The sequence below is a fragment of the Rhinopithecus roxellana genome, chromosome 10 (assembly GCF_007565055.1).
Source record: "Rhinopithecus roxellana isolate Shanxi Qingling chromosome 10, ASM756505v1, whole genome shotgun sequence".
Lineage (NCBI taxonomy): Eukaryota > Metazoa > Chordata > Mammalia > Primates > Cercopithecidae > Rhinopithecus > Rhinopithecus roxellana.
Window position 1 is genome coordinate 3,607,132 of NC_044558.1, and position 25,167 is coordinate 3,632,298.

Consider the following 25,167-nt stretch of genomic DNA (forward strand, 5'->3'; position numbering starts at 1 on the left):
TAATTTTCTGTGGTGAAGTTAGGGTAAGCCATAGACACCTACTGTATCTCTCATCTCATTCCTTTCTTCACCCCTGTGCTTGAACCTAGTCAGAAGATGCCAGGACCATGGGCATTAGGAAGGTTTCAGACATGCCAATCTGCAAAGTCAGTTGGAAATGCTTTTCATGGGGTGATGAGAGCAAAGAAATGCCCCAGTGCTATTTATCTGCCTCCTTGTGTTAGAGGCCAGCATGGACAAAGACAGACTTTCTCTCTCTCTTCACCAATCCAGTGTGTTCAGCTAAAGTTTCCTTTTTAGATGGGCCCTCCTGTTTTCTTCTTGTAAGGGAGGGGATTGTCAGAGGCAATGTCCCTCCTCTAGAGCTAGGTGCCTGAGCTTTCTTCCTATGCCCCAGATAGTCATTTTCTTACACTTGGATATTGGGAGTCCACCATCAGAAATCCTCCTCCACAGCCTGGATTCTCATCATAGCCCCTTCACTGATCTGCCTTATTTGCACACTGCCCCTGATGGATCATCAGCATGCTAATTTTTAAAACCTAAGCCAACTCACATCCCTCCTGTGCTCAAAACTCTCTGATGCCTTCCCATTTCCTGAGGTGTAGAAGCCAACATCCACACACTGCAGGGCCCCCTCCTGGCTGCCCACCCATCTCCCACTCCACCTGTCCCCTTGCCCACTTCCCTTAAATCCTTCCTTTAGGTCTTTGGTAAAAGGTCACTTCCTCACCCATCTCTTTCCCAACCACCCTATTTTAAATTGCAACTGATCTCTGTACCCTCTTTGCCTTCTTTGTCTCCACAGTATTTCTCATGCTGAAGGTACTACATATTTTACCTATTTATTAGTTTATTGTCTATGTTTTCCCACTAGAAGATCCATTCTGTGAAGGCAGTGCTTTCTGTTTCCTTTTCCTACTGGGACCTACAAGTGAGACTGGCACAAGGAAGAGCTTAAGACACATTTTATGAATGACTGAATGGGTAAATAAACTAGGTGGTTCCTTTGTAGGGACGTGGATGCAGCTGGAAACCATCATTCTTAGCAAACTATCACAAGAACAGAAAACCAAACACCGCATGTTCTCACTCATAGGTGGGAACTGAACAATGAGATCACTTGGACTCGGGAAGGGGAACATCACACACTGGGGCCTATCATGGGGAGGGGGGAGAAGGGAGGGATTGCATTGGGGAGTTATACCTGATATAAATGACGAATTGATGGGTGCTGACGAGTTGATGGGTGCAGCACACCAACATGGCACAAGTATACATATGTAACAAACCTGCACGTTATGCACATGTACCCTAGAACTTAAAGTATAATAAAAAAAATAAAATAAAATAAACTAGGTGGATGTCATAGGCAGCGTACTATGTCGATGATGAAGTTGTTAGTGTGTGCGCACGCCTGTATTTTTATACTTGAGCTACTATTGTGTGCCATGCTGGGGATCAGCAGAGGTTACTTGTGCCTTGTGCATTGCTACTTGCTCCTCTTCCCTTTTCCGGAAAGTTCTTCCTTATTATCCTTTCCTCTAAGTCTTTCCCTCTAAGTCTGTCCCAAAACGTTTTTCTGTGGCGTTTTCTCTGACTAATCCCCCTGCTGTCTGCTGAGAGCATACCAGAAGCTCGTGAACAGAGGCCTGTGACTCCATCCAGCTGCTACTAGGCTCATCTTTGTTGTATGTGTGCAATGATTTTCTCAACTTTGCTTCAGAATGCAAGTTCTGGACGGCGATGAAGAGGCCCCCTCTCTTTCCTGTCTCTCTCTTGGTGTCAGTAGGACTCTGGACTCTGTAGCCTGGCTTATGTTGCATTTTGTTTATGCCCCAGAAGTAAAGTTGTGATGTTAAAACACCAAAAGCAACAGGAACCGTAATAAAATGACCATGTGCAGAGCAGCCAGATCCCCTAGAGCTACTGCCCAGCGAATCTTTACCAAACCGGTTCTACAGGAGGCGCTGTTATGAAGTGGCTTGAGGCACAGAATGTGGTACAAGACAAACCTCCTTTTGACCTAGTTGGAAGAGACAGATCACAAACATGGAATATACCCAGTGCAGTGGTTTGCACAATAAGCAACCAGAAAATGTGTATTGAACTTAATAAACAAAATCAATCATGTGGGCTGGGCATGGTGGCTCACGCCTCTAATCCCAGCACTTTGGGAGGCCGAGGCAGGCAGATCACCTGAGGTAGAGAGTTAGAGACCAGTCTGACCAACATGGAGAAACCCCATCTCTACTACAAATTCAAAATTAGCTAGGTGTGGTGGCGCATGCCTATAATTCCAGCTACTTGGGACACTGAGGCTGGAGAATCGCTTGAACCTGGGAGGCAGGCAGAGGTTGCGGTGAGCCAAGATCGCGCCATTGCACTCCAGCCTGGGCAACAAGAGTGAAATTCTATCTCAAACAACAAAAAAAGAAAAAGTAAATAAATAACGTAACCACAAGTGGTGGAAATAATATTGGATTTAGTGCTGGAAAACCTGGGTTCTAATGTCAGGATGGGATTGTAGACTTTGGAACCATGGAGCAGGGTTCAAATCCTAAATCATCATTAAATCTCATGTATTAAAGGCATGTCTTGCATGGTAGTTAAAAGAATCAGTGCTAGTGAATATATGCATCGAATAAAGACATCTAGAAGGCACAAATAGTTTAGCTGGTATTGATGATGTTATCACCATTAACATCTCAGCTCTACCATATACCCTCCAGACCTTGGATCAATCACATTTTTGCCTCTTGGGCTTCAGTTTCCTTGTGTATGAGACTAAAGACTGTACATAGATGATTCCTAAATGCTAAGATTTTACAATTTCTACCATGATCCAGAACAGTAGGGTTGTAGTCCACACCTTGTGGACTTCAGCAAATCTTCACTTTTCCATGCCTGTTTCTTCATCTGCAAAATGGTCACATGGCTGGGTTGGTGCTCTGCAAGTTCCTGCAACTTGAAAGCTCTGTGAATCTTGAAATGCTCTGGGAAACACCAAACGAGAGGTTCAGAGCTTGATTTCTATAGTGGGATAGGAAATCAAGACCAGAGAAGGTAAACCTGCAAAGAATCAGAGAGCTGAGTAAAGTGTGCTGGGAGTGGGGCTGGGGAGGAAGGGAGGGTGGGAAAGAAGGCTTTCCTAGGTAAGTAGAACAGTGCTACTTGAATTCGAAAAAGAATTATGTTAAAATGCAGGTTCCAGGTCAATAGGTCTGGGGTTGTGCTTGAGATTCTGCATTTCAATCAAGCTTCCAGCTGATGCAGCTGGTCCTTGGACAATATTTTGAGTAGCAAAGAGTGTTCCTTCTCTAGTTTAGCAGCTGGGCCTCTTAGAGAAGAATAGAAGCTGATCTTCTCCCCACACCTTCCTCCATGTCTCTCCCATAAGATCCTAAACAACGGATGTTTTTGCCATTGTTTTTTTCCCCTAGTCCATCTCCTAATCCCAACCCCAAATACACACACACACACACACACACACACACACACACATTCACTCACTCCTCAATACCTTCACCTCTCCAGCCTCATCAATACTTTCATCACTGGTCTTCACTGCAAAAGTGATTTTTGGGGAAAAGAATCTCACACCACATTTTCTAGGCCGTTACTGTCTGGCAGTGACAATCCCAGAGGAATGGAAAGTGAAAATGTCTCCATTGTTGGAGAGGGGTGATGTCATGTCCAGGTTTTCCCAGTTACACGGTAGTAGTCCCTACTTAGTCCTGGAGGCTGGTGTTTCTGCCGCTCCCCACCCCCACCCTGCAGCAGAAGAGGGGCCTCACGCAGATTGTTTTTCCCATCCAACCTCTCCTCTCCCCACACCCACACACACCCAAACACACAGCCTTCCTCTACCCAGAGAACACCACCTTTCTGCCTTCCTTACCAAGGGCTGCTTTTTCACAACACGGCCCATGGGGCAATTACTGGTAGTTTTTGAAGCCCACCAGGATAAAGAGCTGAGTCTGCCACCAGCACACCCCAGGTACCCACCAGAGGTCTGAAAACATCCATACGTGGACACATCTGCAACCCATTGGCAGGCCACTGGAGTGTCATTCACACTGCTTGCAAAGCACTGCCCAAGCCAGAGGCCCCCACCTCCCCTCCCCTTCCCTCCTGTGCCTCTCCTCCCCTCCTCTCACCCCCTCCTTCCTGCCCCGCTCCGTGTGTGTGTGTGTGTGTGTGTGTGTGTTTGTGTGTGTGTGTGTGTGTGTGTGTGTAGTCCAGCACAGGGGAGCCTTCCACCTGCCGTGTTCTCTCCCCACGTTTTCTATTTAGTTCTTCATAGCCAGTGCCCATTCTCTGTCCTGCAGAGGAAATAGGACCTGCACAGTTTCCTTTACAGAAAGAGTCCTAAGAAGGAAGCCTTCTTTCCTGAAGAAGTCTTGACTGCAGCAGGTTAGAATTTGCTCTGAGCGGGGCATGCACCTAGCAGTTGTCTCTCTTTCTTGTGTCCCCTCTAAGAGGCTTACTCAGGGCACTTTCTTCTCACAGCATCCTTGTTCTTCCTGGAAATGATCCTTCCTTGGTTGTGATGGGGACAGGAGGGGACGTGGGGACAGAAGAAGGAAGAGGGGCTGTTGGGCAGATCTAGGTCTAAGAGAGTGCCTTATTATTCTTAGGTTCTAGAGAGAGGAAATGAGGAGACACTTAGGGGTCACGTAGCTATAACCCTCCTTTTGGAGCACAGCAGCGTAGACATTTCTGAACCAAATGAGGAATCTGAGTCCTCCATTTCAAGTCACCCAGGAGAGAAATCTTACAGTGATATTTTGTTCATCCTGAGGACTGAGATTCCTATAATCTCACTCCTGATGTATTCCCTCTTTTCTCCTTTGAGCAGCCTTCTTGCCTCTACTTATCAAGTTGTAACTCATCACTTCTCAGCTCAGGTACCTTCAGTGGCTTTCTATTTCTTCTCATGAAAACTCCGTTTTAAATCCCACTGTCTCCACAGACTATTCCCTGGCCACCCAAATTTACTTGCTCCCATGTACTTGGAGTTCCTTCAGCAATAATACTCTTCATCTAGCATTTAATCCATTCTTGGGCATTATTTACTATGGTTTGTTTAAAAGGAGTTCATGTTATTTCCATAGAAGATCAAAAGCTCCCTCACGAAGGAAATTGCATCATGTGTGTTGAACACTCCACAGGGTCCAGCGTGTTCATCCTTACTGTGTGTGTGTGTGATAAATCATTTCGATTCTGATAAAAATTAAGACATCCTCCCCTGGAAAATGCACCTCCCCTCAGAACTCTGCCTAAAAGTTTGTTACCCAGCCAAATATTCCAGACTAATAATATCTAGAATCCCTTGTTACCCACCAAAAGATTCCCTTGTTACCCACCAAAAGACTCCAGATTAATAATATCTGATAACAGCAAATGGTCCTGTTGGCAGAGCAAATAGTAGATGCTCAAGAATTGTCTGCTGATGTGTACTTTTCTCTGTTTTCCCCCAAACAGATTGCCCTGACGTTCTCAATCGTCTTTGGGGTGATTGTGTATCGAATAACAACAGCAGCCGCTCTGTCTCTCAATAAGGCTACACGCTCCAATGTCCGGGTGACAGTGACAGCAACAGCAGTCATCATCAACCTCGTGGTCATCCTCATCCTCGACGAGATCTATGGTGCTGTGGCCAACTGGCTCACCAAAATTGGTACTGTGTCACTGAATCTTCTGGCTGTCCTAGGCCCTCTTGAAGTCAATGTGTGCAAGGCTTTTGGTGATAATGACCCAAAATAAAAAAAGAAATGGGACAGGGACAGGGCGCTTTGTACAGTGAATTTTAATTAGAGGAATGGCGAAGTACAATGTATGTGTATTTGCAGGGCTGCCAAAGGGCTTTCTCTAAACGCGGGAATCCTTCCTGTAACATTCTTGATCAAGTCCTCTGGCCTGTATTGATTGCTTCATGTGACAGGACACTCACTGTCCCCTAAGGATAAACCACAGGGTCTGTTCTTTTTAGCCTAACCTCAAAGCAAGGCAGACTTCCTGTTAAAAAGTACAGAGCTTTAGCTCTCATTTTCCCAGCAGCATCTATAAAGTTGAGGAAAGCCTCTTGATACTTGAGCCCAAGAGGGTCTTATTGGTCTTATCTATCCCCATATTGTCAGAGGCCCCAGAAAATCCACACATTCCCCGGGCACTCAGTAGACTTCAAAGAGGCATATCAGACTTCCCAAGCTTCAAACCAGTGAGAAAAATGCAATGGCCTCAATATTCAGACGTGTCATTTGAGCTGTACGCTGCTGTTGCCCAAGCACCACGTTTTGGCATTTGGCATTTGTGCTTATTGGCTGGGGGAGGCTGACAGTCGAGACCCTGTCCCATTGTATGTATTCTGGGTGGCCTGGATTCATCCCTTCCCTCTCTGAATGTAGGGATTTCCCTCTCTGACTCTAACTTCTGGTTAACCTCATAGGGAGGTTGCATTGATGGTATATATGATGCCTTTAATACACGGACCCTTGATAGGATAACCACCTCCTCAAGAGCCTTCTCCTGATGACTGGAGAATTCCAGAAAGTTGCTCTCTCTGTGCCTTTCCCCTGCTTGGCCTCTACTGTAACACTACCCATGGTGAGCACTTTGCTTTGGCTTCTGTGTTGCTATCGGCAGCTTAGCATCCTAGGGGCAGCTCTGCTGTTTCCAGGAATGTGCATATTTATGAGTGTTATCTGTGTTTCTTCATAAGCTTCTTGAGAAAAATAAGCAGAGAATTGTAATTCAGCATATTTAATGATAGACAGGATTCTATGGAAGCACTTTGGAAGAACATCCAACACTCCTGGGGACTCAGGAGGCTTTGGAGGGAGAGGCATTTAACTGTAGAGCTCAGAGATAAGTGAGAGTCAGACAGACACGCATATAGGGAGAAGGGGATGGGCAGGAGGAGAGGGAGATTCCTGGCAAAGGAAACCAAGCGAGAAATACAGCACTGAAGGGAGTGATCAGGGGGTCAGGAAAGACATGCAGGAAAGTGGCAAATGAGCCACTTGGGTGGTTGGGAGAGTCTTGGTTGAGCTAAACACCAGCGGAGCAGGAGCTGAACTCAGCGTATGGGAGAAAGAAAGCATGAAGCATGCGCAGGACGCCAGGGGAGCCCGCTGCCGGAGCTCTAGGTCCAGGGCACATCCAGGGCATGATGGAGTGGGAAACTGGGCCGACGGAGTTAACCAGCTCATGTTTTCTTGTTTTGTTTTGCTTTTTGATGGGAAATCTAAAATGCCAGGCTGAGGACTCCGATATTTTTCATAGATAATGGAAAAGTGTTTGCTGAAGTTCCCAGGGACATTCAGCAATAAACAGTACCATCTTCCTGGCCTGATTACTGAACCAGCTGAGAAATTAGATCAAGGCAAGTGTAGACAAAGCCAAAATATCAGCTTTAAAACTGAGAAAGGCTACATGGGAGGTAGTAGCTTAGGAGAAGAACCAAAAAGACATTCTCTCTCCATGGCAGGCAGCGGTGGATGGGCCAGCCCTGTGAACTTAGAACTTGGAGGGACATAGAAGAACACCTGCTTCCCGCAGGCCCTTAGCTCCCCTCCAAGTAGGGGCAGAAAAAGAGGCTAGGCAAGGAATGCCAGCGTCCTCTTCCAGACTCAACCATAAGATAAGCTGCTACTCCTTCTCTCACCCAAGAGGAGAGATGGTTGAGCTGGGGGAAGACAAGCTGAGACATTACAACTAATCACACTCCCACCGCATGGAGGGAACATCAGGAGTAGAAATAAATGTCCCCTACTCACTCCATGTGGTCCTGATCTAGCACCACTGAGGATTTTTTTTTAAGAGCGTGGCATGACGGGAGCTGTCTGCAAAATTACTTAGCAGGGAAATAGGATGTGACAGAATAGGGAGAGGTAGGAGAGCCAATTGAAAGGACATTGCTGAGTGTATGGGCAGGAAGTAGGAAAAAGAGGGCCAGGAAGTCAGTGGTGATGTCGACCTTTCTTCTTGCTGTTCATTTGTGTTACGTTATCTCTCTTCTTGCATTGCTCTAGATAGTGATAAAGATGAAAGAGAAATTGAGTGGGCAACAATAGAAAACTCGTTAATAAGTATTTAGTGAGTACTCCCCATGTGCGAGGCGGGGCATTCACTCTTCTGTTTAAAGCCACAAATAAAATGGGCTGTAACACAGCTTTCACATCATGAAGCTGTGTTCACTGTTTCTACCGACACAGCCTCCTTGCCCAGACCAAAGCGGCTACCCTGGGCTGTTAAATCAATGTCCAGGACTCCATAAGAAAGTCTGTGCCCTGGAAAGGAGATACAATCCTAACAAGTACATTTTGTTCTCTCTGAGAGTGATACTCATAAAGTATTTTTAAACTTAAAATAAAATTTGTAACTCCATTTCATCTTCACAGAAACTGCATGGCCAGGAAGGGAAGTATTATACCCTCACTTTACTAAAGTTCAGACTCAGATTCTACCTCTAAAATGTGAATCTCTTTTGTGTGACTTTGATGTCAGTTTCTCAGCATCTGTACTGAAGTGGTGTGTTGGGTCTCCATCAGGAACCCTGGTGAGCCTTGTTCTGGGGCATTGCTCTTGTCTACCTTAGACTGGGTACCCCAGAGGGCTCAGAGAGGGACCACTGAATTTGAGAATCCAGTGGAAAGAAGCTTTGAACTCTAGACCTGGCTCCTTCTCCTCCCACCCCCAACTGTGTGGCAGTGGGTATTGGGGAACTTTTTTGGACAAAGGTTTACTGATCCTTCCTTCATCATATTCCTCCTGTCCTCTGGTCATCACGTGTCTGGACGGTTTTCACAGCCTAACGCCTATGCCATTGTCCTCAGCCTCTTTCAATGGGCTTCTAGCTTGGAAATCCCCATCCAGTCAACCTTTCCTGAACAGTGGGTTTGGGGACATTGCTCCCAGTCAGCACCCTCAGACAGCTTCCCTTGGCCCTAGGGCAGCTATAGTTAGCATTTCAAGCTCTCAGCTACTTTCTTCCCACTGTGGTCCTCCACCCCAGCTGACCCACTCAGCTCACGGTCACCCTAGCCTCCCCGTGTGGCCCCAGCCCAGCCTTGCTCATGCTGCTGTAACTGCCAAAATGACCTCAGTGACCCTCCTTGAAAGGGCTTCTTGAGGGCTCCTCCTTTGTAAATCCTCTTCTGGCCTCTCAGCCGTTGGTGGTCATCCTCCCACTTCCAGACTCCCCCGGCACACACCCTCTATTTCTGGGTTCATCCATCAGCTGTTGATGGAGTGCTTGCTCTGTGCCAGGCACAGTTCTGAAAACACAGCAATGACAAGCGACAAGGTCCCTGCTCTCATTTTGCTTTCACTGTGGCAAGGGAAAGATGGACAGCGAGCAGGGCCATTCCACAGAATGTGAGGAAGGTCTGATGAGACAGACAGTGGTCTGGGGCTGTGCACTCTGGAGGAGTTGGTCAGGAAAGGTGTTTCAAGGTGGTAACTTTATAGCTGAGACCTGGATGGCAGGAGGGAGCCACCCACAAAAGGATCTGGAAGGAGAACTCTTAGGAAGATGGAATAGTAAAGGCAAACCCTGCAGGTCAAGGTTAAGCTTGGAGCGTCTTATCCACACTACTCATTGGATGCTGATCAGGTACTATCTGATCTTATCACATTTCACATGTATGTGTCTTCCCAGTGTTAGAATAGACTAGGCTCTGCTGGGGTTATAAATTCATCTTGAAATCTTGGTTGCATCTGTAAAGTCATCTGTGTTCTTGTTCAGCCCACATATCTGGTGCGATCAAGCAGGGGTCTCTGCTGCACACAGTTGTTCAGGGACCTAGACTGATGGGGGCTGCCGTGGACACCATGTCAAGAAAAGACAGCTGGAGCATTGACTGGGGCTGTTAAATGTTTCAGCCTCCAAGCATCATCATTCATCCCGTTTGCTCACAGCTCACTGGCTAGAATCAGCCTAATTATGAAGAACTTGGAAAATGTGTGAAAGGCATGGCCATTCTGTAAGTAGGAAAGGTCTCTGCTGCTTGTTCCCAACCAGGCTGCAAGGCTCTTGAGAACAGTGACCCTGTCTTTCATTTATTTTTATTTCCTGCACAGTGCCTGGCCCATGGCAGATCTTAGCGCATTTTTGTCAATGCAGTCATTGGTGAAATACGTCTCTGTCTTCATTCATGCATGCAAAAAGACGTTTTTCAAGGAATGCGCATAGGCTGGGTATCTTTTAAGCCACAGTAGAGGCTACAGTGAACATTTATGTATTCCTTATTTCAACTCTGTCTTCCTACAGAAGGATGTGTGATCTTATTGAGATGCATAAGGCCAGTGCAAAGTTGACACAATGGGATAGTGACTGAAAGGGGCACCAAGGGTATCAGGAGACTTAAAGTTTCCTTAAAGGCAAAGAATACCCACACTAACAGAGACGGTCCCACAGAGTAGGTCCCAGCAGTAGCCCCACAGGCAGAGATACGGTTACAGGGTTCCCTCAGGCTCCACGCGGACATAAAGCTATGGATAATGCCACCTAATGGAATGAGAAGTCTGCCAGGCTTAAGACTTCCTTTGCCATTCTCACGCTGGGTTTAACACCCGCTTGGCTTCCTGCCCCAGATCTCTTGATAGTTGAGGAGGCTGTGAGTATGCGCTTTGCTCACCAGGTGCAAACAGCTGGTGTCAGTAACCCCAATAAGTACCCAAGTGTTTCCCACAGGGCTGAGTAATGGAAGACCAGTTTCCTGGGAGCATCCTTCAAGAGGCTGAGGTGTCAGGCCTATCTGAGGTCCATTCTTGCTACAAATATATATCACAGAAGGCAAGATTTTTTAATTTCCTTGAGAATGATATCTACCACTAGCAGCAGTGGCAGATAAACACAGTGATTGTTCCCCTGGCTGCCATAACAATAGTCAGGAACTTACATGCAAGGCATGCTGGAATCTGGAGGCAACATAGCACTGGTGAAGCAGGACTGAGCACCACCCCAGGGTGGTGGGAAGGGGGCTTTCTGGGGAAGTGCATGAAGCTCTGGAACTGTGTCTGAGAGGGAGCCTGGCCGGCCAAGGCACAGTGTACAGAGTGTGTGGCCAGCTTCAGGAAGCATCAGTATTGGATTTTGAGTGCTGCGGGCGTAGGATTCCAGTGGACGGGTGGGACAAGGTCTCTTAGTCCCCAGTGATCTCTTCACTCCAGGAGGGGATACAGGTGGTGACTGTAGAGAAAGGGTCCAAGTCCTGGGGGAGGAAGCAGGCAAAATCTGGGCAGGTCACTGGGCCTGTGGACATACAGCAAACAGGACATGTTGGGAGCATGTTGGGAGGATAGGGCGGGAGGCAAGAAGGCAATGGAGCTGACTGGTGCAAGGTGTGCTTCCTCCTCGGGTCAGGATGCAGGGGTGTATTGTGCCTTTGAGCCATACCTCTGGGAGAAGGAAAACTATAGGATCTTAGCGTAACAACGTAGGCAATGGTCAGGCTTGGCCTGGAAAGGGGGCCTGTCTGTACTCTAGCTTTGGAGAATTCTTCCAGTAGGAGGCAGGATGGAGGAGGCACGGCTGATGGCAGGCTTCTGGACTGAATACTCAAAATGCTTTTGGCTTTCTGCCTCCTTTTCCTCCTTGTCTTTTCTTTCGAAACTCTGTGCAGAGTGCTGGCTGGTGCACTTCATCCCTCCCTTGCCATCAGTCTCTCCAAGTCACGGGGTTGAGCTCATTGTAAGTGCTTGAAAAAAAGTATTAGTAAAGTCAAGGTTTTTGTGAAAATGGCTGTGCTTGGGAGCTGCTTAGACATTGCTGATAGCCCACTCCTGACTGTCACTGCCCCAGATGCTCCTGAAGTGGGGCCAGGGACGGGAGTGAAAGGCGGGATGGGGAAAGGCCCTGAATTCCATTGAGTGCCCACCTCATACCAACACCGGTTTGCATACTTTGCCCCACATTATGACAGTAACACTGGGAATGAGTCATTTCTTTCATTTTACTTATAAGAAGGCTGAAGAGGTTTAGAAACTTGACCAAAGCATACAGTTAGTAGTGTGCATGAGTGTGTGTTGATGCACACCCTGCTTACGCTATATCTCACACACATACACACCTGCCCACATACATGCACACATGTGCACGGGCACACACGCACATGTGCACACACACATGCACGCACACACACGCACACATACACACACACACACATGCACGTATACACACACATACACACACACACAGGCACATACTGCTTACCCCGAACCAAACATTGTTCTAAGCACTTTCCATATATCTGTATGTTTAATCCTTAAAACAGCCCCAGTCGGGTAGGTAATCTTAACACTCCCATGGCCGGGTGCGGTGGCTCAAGCCTGTAATTCCAGCACTTTGGGAGGCCGAGACGGGCGGATCACGAGGTCAGGAGATCGAGACCATCCTGGCTAACATGGTGAAACCCCGTCTCTACTAAAAATACAAAAAACTAGCCAGGCGAGGTGGTGGGCGCCTGTAGTCCCAGCTACTCGGGAGGCTGAGGCAGGAGAATGGCGTGAACCCGGGAGGCGGAGCTTGCAGTGAGCTGAGAACCGGCCACTGCACTCCAGCCTGGGCGACAGAGCGAGACTCCGTCTCAAAAAAAAAAAAAAAAAACTCCCATTTAGAGACAGGAAGACTGAAGACACAGAGCAGAAAATGAGAGGCCCAAGGTCATGGCACTGATAAGTGGTGAGTCTGGCATCATTGTCCTTGCTAAAACCATGACACTCTACTGCCTTTTAATATGTAGCTGTCCTTGTTCCCCAGAAAAGTTTAAATTTGTTGGGAGAGCAAAAGGAAAGACCACAGAGGCTCCCGAAGATTTAAAATGCAGTGCACTCACGTGTGTGAATGACAAGAGGTGGAGTGTTTCTGGGGATGGGGACAACCACGTGGGTCAGATGCCCCAGGCAGGGAAGACAGCAGGGAGGCCAGCTGTGAGTGCAGCCGTCTGTCTCACATGCACAGGGAGAGCGGAGCTCCCCAGGCTTTGGGGTCCTGCGTGCTTATAAGTTTTAAAAAAGAAAGAAATCTTTTAAAATTTCGAAAGGCCACCAGGAATCTCTCTCTCTTTTTTCAAAAATAGACAGGGTCTCGCTCTGTTGCCCAGACTGGGGTGCAGTGGCATGATCCTAGCTCACAACAGCCTTGAACTCCTGGGCTCAAGGGATCCTCCCACCTCAGCCTCCTGAGTAGCTGGGACTCCTGGTGTGTGCCATGGCATCTGGCTCAATTTTTTTTTAACTTTTTGTAGAGAAGGGGATCTCATTTTGTTTTCCAGGCTGGTCTTGAACTCCTGGGCTCAAGTGATTCTCCTGCCTCAGTCTCCCAAAATGCCGGGACTACTGGTGTGTGCCAGCATGCCTGGCCCCTCCCGGGAAGTTTTGAGTCTAAACTTTTCCTCCAGTTCTAAGCTACTCTAGCAAAAGGCAATATATTCTTACTGAGGAGAGAAGAGCAAGAGGAAAGGAACAGGACGGGGGAAAAGTCGGTATCACAGATACAAATGCCGGGGCACCAAACATTCTTTAAAGAAGAATACTTGGGGTATATATGAATCTGATTTTCTAAATGTGGATAGTGTTTGTTTTTGGAGCATGGGGTGAAAGTGTTGGCTTTGTTGGATGCAGTGCTCTGGGATGGGGGATCTGCTCTCTGCAGTGGAGCCTGATCAGGGACAGAATCCAGCACAGGACATGGGTGGGCCTGGCCGGTGTGGGCTGGAGAGGGGAATGGGGCCTATAGCTTTCTGGGGGGGACACCACAGTGCTGGTCATTTGCAATCTGGCCTGAAAGTTGGGTCTGCTGGCTTGTATTCTCTTCCTGCTTTGCACCGGGATCCTGGTTCTCTGGGGCTCCTGGCTCTCTGGGTGGCCTTAGCCTGTGGGGGAGAAAGAACCTCCCAGGGTGTGACCAGGGGGGATTCTGTGCTTGTTGGGAGGCCCCTCCATGATATTGGCTTAAGTTATTCTAAATGTTGCCTGGGAAAGAGAGAGGATGGCAGGAGGCTGTGACTACTAATAAAACGATGTGAGTATGGTTATACCCCTACCAGTTATATAAGACTACGGTCATTAATCCCGCTATTTAGAACACTTAGTATAACTGGTAATAATTCCTTCGCAAACATGTGCTGTGACCGTGAACACGTCTCTCATTTCCCTACTAAGTCCTTGGAGCACTCATCTCTCCTGTTAGCAAGAAGTCCAATATCTTCCTCTTCCTCTCCCTCTCTTTGGATTTTCTACGAGCCCAGGGACTAAAGCATCCAGAAGAGAAGGGCGGGCTGTGGTCCTCCTCCTTTGTTTGTACCTTTTCTCCCCAGATCCCCTCTCCACCTCACTAGGGAACTGAAGTGTTTTCCTCTGCCTCTCCCTGACCCTCCCACATCTCTGGAGAAAATGCATCTCTTCGTAACTGCAGCTCTTGCAGGATGAGTTCTCCCTCTTGGTTCTTCCTAGGCATCAGCCAAGCCATTTCCTCTCCTCGTCTCTTCACTGCTGTGAGTAAGGGCTTCGTTAGAGTCGCTTCTTTTGAACCATCCAAGGGGAATTGTTTCTTGCTGCAATCCTGAGTGGTAGAGGGGTCAGGCCAACATCCGAAGTCAAACAGAGAGATTCCTGGGTAGAACCTGCCCTTCGCTCCTTGGGTCTCACTGCTACAGAACATTGCTGCTGGCCACTGGCCACACCCCTCTGATGGGAGAGGCTGGACTGCTGCTGAGGCAACCCCTCCTTACTCCAGGCCTGGACAGCATGGGCTCTTCCAGGGAAGACACTCTTCTTCTTTAGGGTGGGCTCAGTCTAGGGGCTGCAGCTGTCAGGGTTTCTTGTTTCTAGGACACATATGTTACCTCCACCCTCATCTCCAGGATGCCGCCTAACACCCAGACCCATAGCAAGGGCCCCTGCTCTCCCTGGGAACCCACCCTGGGAGCACACCGCTTGCCACCTTCATTCTTCAAAATGCCACAGATCCTACGATTGCCTATGTCACCTTCCTGGCCCTCGGTGATTCATAGGGACCTCACCACCCCAAGTGATGCCAAAATGCACCCCCCAGTCTTCTAAGAGGGCTCTGTAGGGGATTTTTAGCTAACTTGCTAGCATCTCTTTTACTAAAGAAGTAGAAACAAATGTGCAAATCTCTGATGGAGCGCCTTGCTGTGCCATCATCATAAGAGCACATCTTTGAGCCCTTACGCTATGCTTGGTGCTTTCCATGCTGCGTTTCCCAACAAATGTTGAAGGAAAGTATCATTTTATGAATCAGGACACTGAGGCTCAGAAAGATAAATTCCCTTATCTGGGGACTCTAGGACAGAAAGGTCTTCTGACTTCCAGCCAAGGGTTCCCCTCGATTCTTCCTTCAAAGCCTCATGAATCATATTGTAGAGCACAGAAGACCAGAAGCAGGAAGGGCCTGGGAAGTCACCCAGTCCAACCTTGACATTGAGGCTTAGACTTGCTTGAGGTGGTGACTCCTCCAAGCTGGCTGGGTACTTCACAGGATGATTCTCAGTTCATACAATATTCTAATGGCCTTGGGTCATGAGTCGGGTTTTGGGGGTTTTGGGTTTTGGGGGACAGTATCACAGGGGCCAAGGAGAAGCACAGGACCAGGAATTTAATGTGTCCAACTCTGAACACATAATTTTTCCTCCAAACCTGGTGCCTTTCACTGATTCTTCCCATCTCAGGAGATGGCACCACCAGCCACCCAAATGCTCACTTCCAAGTCCAGGTGCCATCCTGGCTCTGTCTTTCTGTCTCTCCCTGGCACTCTCACTCCCTGGAGCTCTCTCTCTCTATCACCCCTAGGATCCATTCTGCTGGTAAGTATTGTTCATTCTACCTTCAAACATATCCCCGATCTGACCACTTTTCACAAGTTTCGTCCTCACATTGACTGGTTTGTGCCTGGACAACAACACACTCACAGTTTGTCTCTCTGCCTCCACTTCTGTCTCCCCGCCACACTCCCCCCCACACAGTTCACTTTCTGTGATTTTTAAAAAATGTAATTTAGTCACATCCTTCCCCTGTTCAGAAACCTGCAACAGCTTCCCATTGTGCTTCCTGTGGCTCACAGAGCCCCACACTGACTCTCCAGCCTTCCTCTCCAATTCCCCCTCCCAGCACTTCCACCAGGCTCAGGATGCTCCAGTTGTGTGAACCGGCCAATTCCTTGCACAGCCTTGGGGGTTCTCCATGAGGACTTTGCCCAGGCTGGTGTCTCCCCCTGGAGTCCTCCCCAGCCCCTGGGGCTGGCTCCTCCTTACCCTGCAGGTCTCAGCTTAGAGGTCACCTCTTCAGAGGCCTTTCCTGACCACTGTGACCAAAACAGCCTTCCCATTGCCCTTTCCTTCTGCTTCTCATATCACTACATATTCCTTCAACACCCACCGCTGTCTAAAATGGTTGCAGTTGTCCCCCTCACCCGTCTACACTGGGAGCTCCACACGGCAGGAGCTTATTGGATTGTCCACCACTGCACACCTGGTGCCCGGTGCCTGGCACATGATCATCCTCAATAGGTATTTGTCGAATGAGAGAAGATAATGGTGGGAGAGACGGGAGAATTTCCTCTGGGTGATTTTCCTCTGGGAAGACGTGAGGGGTGGGCTGAGGATGGAGTGACTGTATGCCTCCTCCCTCGGGTTCTAGACCAGTGTGTGCATTTGCCAGATGACTCAGGGGTGTTAGGGGTGTCTGTGATCAGGGACGGGGCACACCTTCCTGTGCTCTCCTCACTCCTGTCCTTGCCACAGGGAAAAACATCTCAGGGAAATTGTCAAGTGCTTGTATGGTCCTTGGCACATAGTAGGTGCTGGATATAGGAGGATTCTCATGATTGGCCCATAACAGAATATGTCTGTCTGTCTGTCTGTCTGTCTGTCTGTCTGTCTGTCTCCCTCTCCCTCTCCCTCTCCCTCTCCCTCTCTCCCTACCTCCCTCCCTCCCTCCCTCCCTCCCTCTCTCCCTCTCTCCCTCTCTCCCTCTCTCCCTCTCTCCCTCTCTCCCTCTCCCTCTCCCTCCAGGGCTCCCTTCCGGTTTAGGTCCCTTTTTTTCTTAAAAGGAGATGTGCCGGGGGCGCTGTCACCCTGGCCTAGGCTGCTAGCCAGCACAGTAGGTCTCATGCTCCTTTGCATAGGTGCAAGAGTTACCTCCCTGACTCTGAGGGATAGGCCCCCTGTGCTAGGAGGCTCTCTGGGGCCGCAGGAGAATCTCAGGTACATCCTCCAGATCCCCAGTTCAGGCGCTCTCAGCTCCCTCAGGCTATGAGCTGGCTGCCTTGTCACCCAGCTGGCTGACTTCTCCTAGGGTGATTTCCACCCTACCCATGGCACTACCAAGGCAACAGCATCACACCAGGTACCTGGATAGTCCCTCCACCGGCCCCCCATTCCCAAATGAAGGGTAGCCCAGATGGTTGTGCTGTCAGCCAACATTGCTGTTTGCAAAGGCGTGACCTGCCTTAGGGAGAGGTAAGGGGAAGAGCAAGCACGTTTGCTTGGGCATCCTTTTGTTCTGTTTTGCTGCCATCGTTATGCATTTGCCACCTGGGCTGTCGAAGACGCCAGTCAGGAGGAGCTGCTTTTCCAAGACTCAGAGCCTGCAGCTGGCGTCCTCTCCTGGCCATGCTGTTTCCGTATGATTAGGATGGAGCTCTGGGGACTTGCAGTCCTGAGCTGGCCCCCTGGGATGAAGCTGGGCTTTCATACTAATTGTTTTCCAAGGCAGTTTACAGCTGGGTCATTTGCACTCATATTTTTTCATGACACGATGCAGCAGAGGATTAACACTTAAAAGAAAAGGGCTGATGGTGGGAATGGCTCTGCACAGAAGTTCCCTCTGATTGTCCTTTCTGGCTGGAAGTGGAGTCTGCCCTCTTTGTTGGGATCCTGTTCCACAGGTCGGAAGCAGGTGAAACTTCCAGATGGCCTCTAATCAACCTGGGGTGCTTCCCAGGGGAGGTGCTATGTTAGGGGCACATGAATAACAGAGAGCGTTGCCTGTCTACCTCCTCACCCTCTCTCCATTAGATTCCCATCCTTCATATCCTCGTAGCCATGGAATCTAAATGTACTTTATTTGGAGTTGTTCAAAGCGCAGGGATGGACCATTTTTTCATGGGGTTCAAATTCAGACTCCTCCAGAAGTCTGTCTTACGAGGAATCCTGCCTAGTGGCCTGAGATGCAGACAGCCCTTCCTGACCTTCAGACGTCAACCCATCCCACCTGGCCTCTGGGAACACTTGCTCCATTTCTTCATTTCTTTCCTTCTTTTCTTTTCTTTTTTCTTCTTTTCTTTTTTTCTTTCTTTCTTTCTTTTTCTTTTTTTGGAAACAGAGCCTTGCTGTAATCCAGGCTGGAGTGCGGTGGCATGATCTCAGCTCACTGCAACCTCTGCCTCCTGAGTTTAAGCAATTTTTGTGCTTCAGCCTCCCGAGTAACTGGGACTATAGATGTGCACCACCACGCCCAGCTAATTTTTTTATTTTTCATAGAGACGGAGCTTTGCCATGTTTGCCAGGCTGGTCTCAAACTCTTGGCCTCAAGTGATCTGCCCTCCTCAACCTCCCAAAGTGCTAGGATTACAGGCACGAGCCACTGCACCTGCCCGCTTGCCCCATTTCTTTAGCCATGTAGTCTCTGTCACAGGCAGGTGAGGCCCTCTGTGTTGGCTTGTGAAAGGGATCCAAAAGCTAAAGTGGAGCTCCAGACTGTGGCATCCCTCCTTGCCTCAAACTTTGATTTATTCCCTCACTGGGCGGTGCTCTCCTGAGACCCCTTTCCCAGAAGGCTCGGCCAAGCACACACTGTGACTCAGAGCTGCTCCAAGCTGGGGCGCTAAGCTGATTTTGTGGCCTGTCACATGGATTTGGATCGTTTATTGGAAATGCTCCTTATTTATGGTGGCTCGTGGCCCTAAAGCACAGGCACAGGCTGTTTTTTAGAAATAAAACTCATAAATAATAGCCAGGCCTATGACTTATCAGTATGGAGGAATGGAATCACTCATTTCCAGTTGGAAGAAAGGCCTCTGAAATGACTAGATCCTCTTTGCAGGGAACTTGGAGGAAATTCCTGTAGGGACTGGGAGATTTGAGGACACACAGTTCAAAGGGGATGATAAAATAAAATTAAAGACATGTGCCACTCCACATCTCATCCCGATCACCTTCTAGATATGTTTTCCCAGATACGTTTTCCAAACTTTCAGACCCTCAGATCTGATTACTTATTTTTTTTTTAGGTGATATGGGCATAAGTTTTCTTGTCCCCAAAATATTTAAAAGAGATGAGATGTGGTTGTGTTATTGTTAAAATGGACGCCTCAGGCACACTGGACAGAGGCTCAAATTCCTATTGAAAAAAGGAAAAAAAAAAAAAAAGAAAAAACATCCTATTGAAAAGTTCTCCCTTTCCTCCTTCCCGTTTCTTTCATCCCTCCTCCCTCTTCTTCCTTCTTTCTCCCCCTTCCCTTCTCTTTATTATTCCTCTTCTCCTCCTCTGCCTTCCATGGTGTCTGCCTGTGTCGCTAATCTCTCTCATTCGTTACCCAGATCAGTCGCTGCTCCTTCCCCATGCTCATCTCGAAGTAGAACCCAGTCCTTCAGCAGTCCCCAAAGAGCAAATCCAGAACACTTTCAAGGAATCATTATTGAAAATTGCGTGGAGAGGCACACAAAGAGGTCACACTGCAAACCTCACAGTGGCACTTAATGAAAACTCCCAGTGGGTCCTCCCCATACCTGTCAGTCCATTTCCTCTATGCCCTTCCCCTCCCATCGCCCTGGCCCTCACCCTTCTGGGTCCTGCCTCCAACTCCAGCACCCCCGTCTCTTATGTTAGGTCAGTGAGTTTGAGTCTTCCGGCTGCTCCTGTCATATGGTTACACCTGTCATCTGCTCAGAAAAAAGTCCCTCCTTAGAATTTGTCCTCCTTGGAATATGACAGGGAATTTTTAATATGGGACAAATTTTTTTTTTTTCATTCTTCCAAACACATTTTTCCTATCATTCATTCACTCGTTTATTCATTCAGTGCATGTTCATCGTAGAGCACATCTGGCAATAGCCGGGGTCTGCCCGGAAGATGTCTCTCTGGGACCTTGCTCACGGAGAAAAGCCTTCCAAACTATGCGGGGGTGGGGCAAGAGTGGGAGTGCAGTGAACGTGAGGGTTCAGAGCCGTATGAGGCTGCAGAGTGATGAGATCTCGAAACCGAAAGTGATCTGTCAATGGCAGACACTTCCACTGGGCCTCAGAATTGTCTCCTGTAGTTAAGGGGAATGAGAATCAGGCCGAAGATGGGGATGTGGCATGTTCAGACAGGTGAGGATCTGATATGCACAAATCAGGCAGGGAGGACCTGGCCTCTTGACGGCAGGGAGGGGAAAGGCCTAAGAAGCTAAAGATCTTGTGGGGCGTTTGCTAACATACATAACTAAAGACGAAATGACAGAAGCGGCAGTGCTAGCTGGAAACGGTGAGCACAAATCATTATCTAGATGATTATTTGGTGAAGCAGTACAGGATCACCCAGATCTTTTATCTCAGGGGGCCGTACCCACCCAGGCGGGATCAGAAGGAGAAAACTACAAAACTTTCCACCAGCAGAGGAATATCACAGAAGACTTTTCCAACTCCTGTAGAATTCTAGTTCAACTCCTGTAGAATTCCAATTCAACTCCTGCTATAGAATTCCAATTCAACTCCTATAGAATTCCAGTACAACTCCTGTAGAATTCTGATTTAACCGCTATAGAATTCCAATTCAACCCCTGTAGAATTCCAATTCAACCCCTGTAGAATTCTAATTCAACACCTATAGAATTCTAATTCAACCCCTGTAGAATTACGCTGCTGTCTCCAGAGTCCCTAGCGGCCAATGCTCTTTGCAAAGTAGCACCAAAGGATTGCTTAGCTTTCCCACTCTCATGTCCCTCCCTAGGGCCGTGGGTCCTGAGGTCTCACCCCTGCCTGTCTCTTTAATAGGTCTCTGATCAGGCTCGGACCATGACAGGTGCTGTTGGTCCCCTGGCTCTGCTGCCATTCTCCACTGATACTGTTTTACTACTGTGTCTAACAGCTTAGAAATTTCCTCTCTGAATTACTGCAGGTCTTTCTTAGAACTCCAAAATGTTGTTTACTTGCTCAGTTTTGGAGGATGTGTTGTTTGGATGATGTTGGAATCAGTTCCCAGTGATATATACTAGATGGTATTAGAGTGTCACACTCAAACACTGTTTCTCTCAAACACACTTCTCCTCACCTACAACTGATCACTGGGTCAACGGCACATAGGCCTTGGACTTTGGCTCTAGCCACCGTCAGTGACCTCTGGGCCTGCTCAGAAACACTATCCATACTTTCCGAGGGCTTGAGTTGGGGCGAGTCTTTCTCTTCATTTAGGAAAGTTACAAGACAAACAACCTGTCTGTCCCAGTTTCCCTCACCAGCTGCAGTAGTCAGTTTCAGCACATCTAAATGTTGGAGCATATTCAGGAGAAGTGTTGTAAACCTCCAACATTTAGTTCTTGCTCCTGTTGTAGTTAAGCCAGGCGTTTGGAGGACAGCCTTCCACATGGTGATTCAGGAATCTGGGCTTCCTCTTTCCAGTGGTACTATTGACATTTTCCCTAGGAGATGAGGGAAGAGAAATAGAGAGAGCAGAGGACCTCACAGGAAACACTGGGGCCCAGGCTTGGAAACAGCATATGCCACCTCCACTCATGTCTCTCTGGCCACAGCTCCTTCATATTACCCCCATCTAGCTGTGTATCTAGGAGGACGGAATGCGTGTGATGAGCCCCTGGCCAATCTCTCCCTCCCCATCTCACCCAGGAGACTGGGGAGGCCTCACACAAGTAGGACTCTTGGGGGTCTGTTCTTGTACCCCAGGGTTATTCTTCCTGCAATAACCCTTGCTATAGATGAATTTTTAATATTAAACTCTGTATGTGTCTACCTATATTTTTGTTAAATCTTTTACAACATTTTTACCAAACACGGTATTTCCTAAACAATACATTATGCAGTTGAAGATGCTCAGCAAAGTAATCCTATTCACTACGGTTCTCAGTCCCATTGAGTTTTCTCTGGCAGCTTAGTCCCCACACAAAGAACCCTACATTGGTGGTCTTCAAGCCTTGGACACATGAGAGGCTCTCCAAGACTCAGGGGAGGCCTAGGTGCTTCAGTCTTCCTCTAAAGGGCCATCTTTACACATGCAGTTGTGCAGTGTGAGAGGGTCGTTGGTAATGCACCAGCAAGAGCAGTCATCGCTGCCAGCGGCATCATCTCTTAATACTCAAGACAGTGTTGTAGCATTGGCAGTGAATGAAGGGCTCACTGTGCTGTGTGGGAAACTGGAACATGGCAATGCAGCCTTTCCCTAAGACTCTTTCTGCCATGAGACGGGAGATGATACTCTGCTACTGACAGGTCAATCTGGGAGAGACTTGGCAGTGAGCAAAAGCCTCTCCAGAGACCTTGCTCAGTGAAGCTCCTTGAAGGAAGGGGAAAGCCTTTATTCATTTTGGCCTGGCACCTGACACACAGCTGGTGCTTGATGAATGTGACCTGCAAAGGACAAGTATTTCTTAGGCGCATCAGGCTGGACTGGGAGTGGAAGGTGGGGAGGTGAAAGAGAGTGTGTGATGAAAACAACAATGGGTCAAACATTCTGATTGCAAAAAGTTGATGTTGTTCAAAACTATTTTTTTGAGGCAGGCAGATCTGGGTTCACATCTTACCTCTGTCACTTACCTGCTATGTGATCTTGAGCAAGGCTGTAACCTCTCTGGGCCTCAATTCCCTTTATCTACAGAAGTGACGCGTAATACCTACCTCACCGAGGGAGGTGAGGGTTAAGTGAGGTAATGACAGTGCACACCTATGTATGGTGCCTTCTGTCATACACAGAGGATGGGAGCAGATGCTTTTTTGCAGCACCCACCTCCCGCTGGCCCACCCTGGAGGTGACCTTCAGATGGTTCCTCTGCACCAATGGCTTCCTGCCACTCTCTGTCTATGAGCGTTCTCTGATTGTGGGAGCAGGTTCACCTGTGCATAGGACAGGCTGGAAGAGCCAGGGAGTTAGCCCCAAAGGTGACCTTCAGCCAGGGAGGGGCTCCTGTTTGATCTCCCGTTTCAGTGTGCAAATTTGGAGGTGTGCTTCACGGTTTCTTAGGAGGTCTCCAGTGGGGCTGAACCCCAGTTGATGTGGCATTACCCTGTTCATGAGCACATTTATCTTAGGTTTCCACTCTCCTTGTTCTCACCATCCCACTCTTTGACAAAGCTTTCTGGGAGCCCCTCTCAAATAATCTACTTCCTCCTAAATCCTTGCCTTAGGAAGACTCCAAACACATGGACTGGAGGAATCAATGATAATGACTGTTGTCAGTTTTCAAAGGGCATAGGTGTGGGTAGTTAACACAGGGACAGATAAAGCATAACAGAAGAAAACAAGAATACTAACTACCTGCTGAAGGCATCTAGTAATGCCTCTGGAAAGAAAGCGTGGCACTGTGTGATTTGGAGAGTGTGGTATGGTGTAATCTTGAGGTTGTGATGCAGTGTTATGTGGAGAGTGCGGTATAATGTAATCTGGAGAGGGTAGTACACAGTGATCTGGAGAGTTTGGTATGGTGTGAATTGGAGTGTGTGGTACATTGTGATCTTGAGGGTGTGGTACAGTGTGATCTGGAGAGTGCGGTATGGTGTAATCTGGAGAAGATGGTACACTGTGATCTTGAGGGTGTAGTACGGTGTGATCTTGAGGGTGTGGTACAGCATAATCTGGAGAAGGTGGTACACTGTGATCTGGAGAGTGTGGCACTGTGTGAATTGGAGAGTGTGGTACTGTGTGGTCTGGAGGATGTGGTACTGTGTAATCTGGAGAGTGTTGTACGGTCTGATCTGGAGAGTTTGGTATGGAGTGAACTGGAGACTGGTACTGTGTGGTCTGGAGGATGTGGTACTGTGTGATCTGGAGAGTTTGGTATGGTGTGAATTGGAGAGAGTGGTACTGTGTGGTCTGGAGGATGTGGTACTACTGTGTGGTCTGGAGAGTTTGATATGGTGTGAATTGGAGACTGTGGTACTGTGTAGTCTGGAGGATGTGGTACTGTGTGATCTGGCGAGTGTTGTACAGTCTGATCTGGAGAGTGTGGTAGTAACTCACCTGGATATTAAAGGATATAAAGGATTTCTGCATAAGGAGGTGGGTGAGGGAAGGGTATTCCATGGAAGAAACAAGGTTTTGTGTCCATTCCTTCAGCGATGCTTACAAAAGCTATATGTGAATTTGTGGAGCAGGCAAGTTAGGGGGCCCATACAGTCATCTCATCTGGACACGGAATTCCTCAGGTGGCAGGACCCTGTCGTCACGTATGCTCAGCACACTTTCAGGCTGTAGTTCTTGGTCCACGTGATGTAGTATTAGTGCTTTTCTTCTACCTCTGAAGACTGTGGCCCTGTGCTATAAGCCTAATATTTGTGTTCCCCAAAATTCTTATGTTGAAATTCTAACCGCCAAGGTGATGGTATTAGGAGGTATGGTGTTTGGGAGGTGATAAGGTCATGAGGGCAGAGCACACATATGGGAAAGAGTCCTATGTAAGAGGCCTGAGAGAGATGCCTTTCCCCTTGACCATGAGAGGACAGTGAGAAGGTGCTGTCTATGAGCCAAAAGACAGGCCCTCACCAGACACCAAATCTACCTTGATCTCAGACTTTGAAACCTCCAGAATTTGAGAAGTAAATGCCATGTTTTCATGAGCACTCAGTTTGTGGTAGTTTGTTATAGCAGCCCAAATGGACTAAGAACACCTTGTCATCTCTTGTCCTTGCCATGCCATTTGTCATGGTCTGTGGAGTCCCTCCTAAGTGTCCTGAACAGTTGTCCACTGGAGCTTCCTGTGTCTCTAGTCTTCTGAAGGCACCTATGAGGTTTCTGCTCAGTGTCTCTGAGTCCTTCTGGGAATGCCAGCTCACTCCTCTGCTTGGACCTGATAGAACACCCTGGGCCCATGACCTACGAGTCTGAGATCTTAGGCTCAAGCTGTTTATTTCACTCATCTTGTCTATAACAAGCCTTCATCATTTGAGTGAATGACCGGGAAATGTCTTAGGTTACCTAGAGCACATGCAGATG

At 48.1% G+C, this 25,167-nt stretch overlaps 1 protein-coding gene across 1 annotated transcript in view; it reads left to right on the forward strand.

The window, feature by feature from the left end:
* Positions 1–25,167, forward strand: part of ANO2 (anoctamin 2) — a 362,906-nt gene that overhangs the window by 283,891 nt on the left and 53,848 nt on the right. Inside the window, exon 16 of the mRNA XM_030939846.1 lies at positions 5,488–5,683. Coding sequence (XP_030795706.1) covers positions 5,488–5,683 — 196 coding nt within the window. The remainder of the gene's footprint in view (positions 1–5,487; positions 5,684–25,167) is intronic.